Here is a 3,769-nt window from a genome sequence, read left to right on the forward strand (position 1 = left end):
TGGAACTCGGACCCACTTCTTTCTGACTCTTCTAGAGCTGTGCTTTTAACCACCTTTGATCCAGCGGCAGGTGCAGGCTTGGTGTAGTCTCCTGTCTGGACAGTGGGAAGAGAGCAACGCAGAAGGACACCGGCTCACTGTAAGTGCACAGTAAATGGGAACGGAGTAGCCAGGAGCTTCTCAAATCCAGAGTTCCTTTCCCCAGCTGAAAAGAGCTTTGAGAGGAAACTGCCTCGGGCAGCATGGGGTGTGGGAGGAACACTAGACAGGCCGCTGGGGACTTGGGTTTGCCTTCCAGCCCTGCCACTGACTAGTCATCCAGCCTCTGTAGGCTTCGTTTTCATTTGTAGGGTGATAGGATGTCTGGAATGATGACCTTTTATCCCATCCTATGATTATGTGGTTTGCTTTTAAACCGTGACTGGCACTGATTTCTCGCTCCTGCCTTTTCAGAGTGCCTTTACATTGGTTTGGCTTTAGCTGTGCAGCACTGATTGCTTCTGGTGGGATCATTGGCTATGCAAAAGCAGGTAAGGTTTTGTAGGTACTTAGCCTCTTGGAGAGAGTCCTCGGGGTCCCCAAAGAGCAGTCCCGCTTGAGTCAAGTTTGCCATAGGCCGTCCAGCTTGAGCGCAGGGTTGGTTGTCAGTCCCGTAGCTTCTCCTGCACTCACGTGTGGTTATCTGGTCGAGCCAAGCCAGGCTTCTTGTCCGGTCACTTGTTTTTGCCTCTTTATCTAAAGGTAGGCAGGGGTGGTAGTAAGTTATTATCATTGACTGCCGTATATTAGCCTGGACCGTAAAGTGCCATCTCTGGGCTCTTCAAGTAGGAGGAAACCTCTAATCTTCACAAACTCATTTTTTGAAGTCTCCTCATTAAACTAGGTAGAGGCGTGTCAGTGAATGTGCTTGTTTCACCTCCTCCACCCCCATCCTCATCTGCATCCCCACCCCAACATGCACACACCACAATTCTTATTCTGCAATTTTTTTTTTAACTGACTGGCCCTGTTTCCCTTCCCTTTTGTGACTTACACGAGGTCCTGCTCGTACACAATTCCAGCCCTTGGTTGATCGGGCCTGGTTTAAGGATGGAAGATCTTTTCTCTTCTTAGATGGAAGTGCCCTTTTCCCTCCTCAGATGGAAAAGTCCTGCCTGTTAGAGAGGAGGGGAATGGGGTGGGAAGACTCTGGCTTCTCTGGTAAGATAGCAAACTCCCCCCAACATTTTCCTGCTTGACAAAGCCTTGGTTATGAACCGTGCTGAGAAAGGTTCTGTGTCCTGTGTTCCTGTGTAGGGAGGGGGAGTCAAGTGTCTGACCTTACAGCGCGGGCCTATGTTTGCTTCCCTCTAGGTAGCGTGCCGTCCTTGGCTGCTGGGCTCCTCTTCGGGGGCTTAGCAGGCCTGGGTGCTTACCAGCTGTCTCAGGATCCGAGGAACGTCTGGGTTTTCCTAGGTGCGTCTGTCTGCCTCAGTGTCTCAGCACAGCTATGTATCCAGAATACTGTACTGAATGGCCCTGGTTTGGTGGGATGTGGCAGGTTCCTCACACTTCTGACAGTTTCTGTGCTTCTGCCAAGTCCTAAGAAAGTTTTAAAATGGGGTGGGGTTGGGGGGATGCTAGTCTCTGTTTATCTTTTATGTATAGGATATGGAAAGGTTTTCATACATCACGAATTTAGATTTACCCAATGAAATTAGTACTCTCCTTGTACAAGCTAAGTATGTGCCTGTTAACCGTGGAGGTTGCCTGCTGAAGACTGCCTGCAGGGGCACTACTGAAATATCACACTTGTGGGTCATGTTTGCATCACTACTGTGTTTTTCCCATTTGAAAATCACTTACCTCTATAGCAGTCAGCTAAGAGTGGAAGACATAGGCCTTCCCTTCAACTTACTGCGTAGTGAAACATGAGCATAAAACGCCCTGTGAGCAGCACTTTTATGTCCAGGATATGGAAAGGTTTTCATACATCACGAATTTAGATTTACCCAATGAAATTAGTACTCTCCTTGTACAAGCTAAGTATATGCCTGTTAACCACGGAAGTTGCCCACTGAAGACTGTCTGCAGGGGCACTACTGAAATACCACACATGTGGGTCATGTTTGCATCAGTACTGTGTTTTTCCCATTTGAAAATCACTTACCTCTAGCAATCAGCTAAGCGTGCGTGGAAGACACAGGCCTTCCCTTCAACTTACTGCGTCGTGAAACATGAGCATAAAACGCCCTGCGAGCAGCACACTCAGCGAGGAGTGTGGGGAGGGAAGATTACTTAGCAGGGCGGCTTTCAGCACATTTTTACTGGGCTCCACCCCTGTGTCAGGCACTGCTGGGAGTGTGGGTCCCTCACTGTGTCTGCAAAGCCACAGTGAGAACAAATGCAGGTCTGGCCCTTAAGAGTGTGAGAGGGGATCAGGTGTGTGAGCAGAGTGGTCTGTACAGGTGAGCTGTAGGCTGGGAAAGGAGGCCGGCCGTGGCTGATTCAGCGTGTGCTGGGGAAGGAGCAGGCGCCCAGGTCTCAGTGCTTCCTAAGAGCTCCCCACCTCAAGCTCCATGGGGACTTTCAGATCTCTTCTTCCCCATCTCAGATCCCACTCCTCCACTTTCAGCAAATGACCTCATGTTTACCTTAACAGAAAATACAGCAGCCACCAGCTGGGGCCTACCCTCCAGCCATGGGCCTGCCTTCAAGCCATCGGCCTCCACGCCTTCCCTTGTCTTGTTCCCTCATCTCCAAGGCCAGCCCCTCCACCCTGGGGGATTTGGGGTCTCCTGCACCTTCCCTGGAGCTTTACATGACCGAGGATCCCATCTTTTATTTGTATTCCACCTTTTAGCTGGATCCCTCCCATAGATGCTCACACATGCTCATCTCTCACCCGTTTAAAAAAGAAGGACCTCCGTGACCCCACTTCTTCAGTTGCTTGCCTTTTCCTTCCCCTTCAGGAACTTCCCTAAAAAATTCAAACTCCAGGGGCCGGCCTGGTGGTGCACTGCTACAGTGCGCTGCTTGGGAAGTGTGGCGGCGCTCCCGCCGAGGGTTCGGATCCCACACACAGACCGGCCAGCCGCTCACTGGCTGAGCGAGGGGCGGGCGCAGCACCGAGGGTTGCGATCCCGTTGCCGGTCCCGGTCCGGTACGGGTGCAGCACTGAGGGTTGCGGTCCATTGCCGGACATGAAAAAAGACAAAAAGGGGAAAAAAAAAAAAAATTCACACTCCATCCCCATTTTCTCCCCTCGTATGTTATTGAACCACTTCAGTCTCCACTGACCTGTGACCTGTGTTTGTACAACATCCAATGTACCTTTCTCTCTCTCTCTCTCTCTCTTTTTTAATTATAAAGAAAACAAAACTCATTACTTATAGTTTTGGAGGTTGGGAAGTCCAAAGTCCAGGGAACACATCTGATGAAGTGAAAAGTAGTGGTGACAGTGACCCAGGCAAAATGGCTAAAATGGTGGAGCAGAGAGAGAGAGAAACTCTCACGTGCTCTCCTTTTAAAGCCTCAGAACCACCCCCATTATTCCAAGAATGGATCAGTCCATTCAGGAGGGGACAGTCGTCACAATCCACCTTTCAGTTACCATAATAGGATTTCCCTCCCTCTTAACAGTCACAGTGGGGACTGTGTTTCTAATACATGAAACTGGGGACACAATTCAACCCACGGTGTGCATGTTTCAGGTCTCATTTTGCTTGGCCTGTTAGCTGTTCTCAGCATCGTCGGCCAATCAATTCCCATTCTCCTGGTTCTCCTTTTA

General features: G+C 50.0%; 1 protein-coding gene across 1 annotated transcript in view; it reads left to right on the forward strand.

Moving 5' to 3' along the window:
• Positions 1-64: 64 nt before the first annotated feature.
• The window catches only part of LOC103605704 (transmembrane protein 14C-like), a gene marked incomplete at its 5' end in the record, with an annotated part of 6,986 nt that continues 3,281 nt past the window's right edge, over positions 65-3,769 (forward strand). The window contains 3 exons of the mRNA XM_008590332.1: positions 65-139; positions 454-530; positions 1,354-1,455. Coding sequence (XP_008588554.1) covers positions 65-139; positions 454-530; positions 1,354-1,455 — 254 coding nt within the window. The remainder of the gene's footprint in view (positions 140-453; positions 531-1,353; positions 1,456-3,769) is intronic.

The sequence above is a fragment of the Galeopterus variegatus genome, unplaced genomic scaffold (genome assembly GCF_000696425.1).
Source record: "Galeopterus variegatus unplaced genomic scaffold, G_variegatus-3.0.2 Scaffold6001, whole genome shotgun sequence".
Classification (NCBI taxonomy): Eukaryota; Metazoa; Chordata; class Mammalia; order Dermoptera; family Cynocephalidae; genus Galeopterus; species Galeopterus variegatus.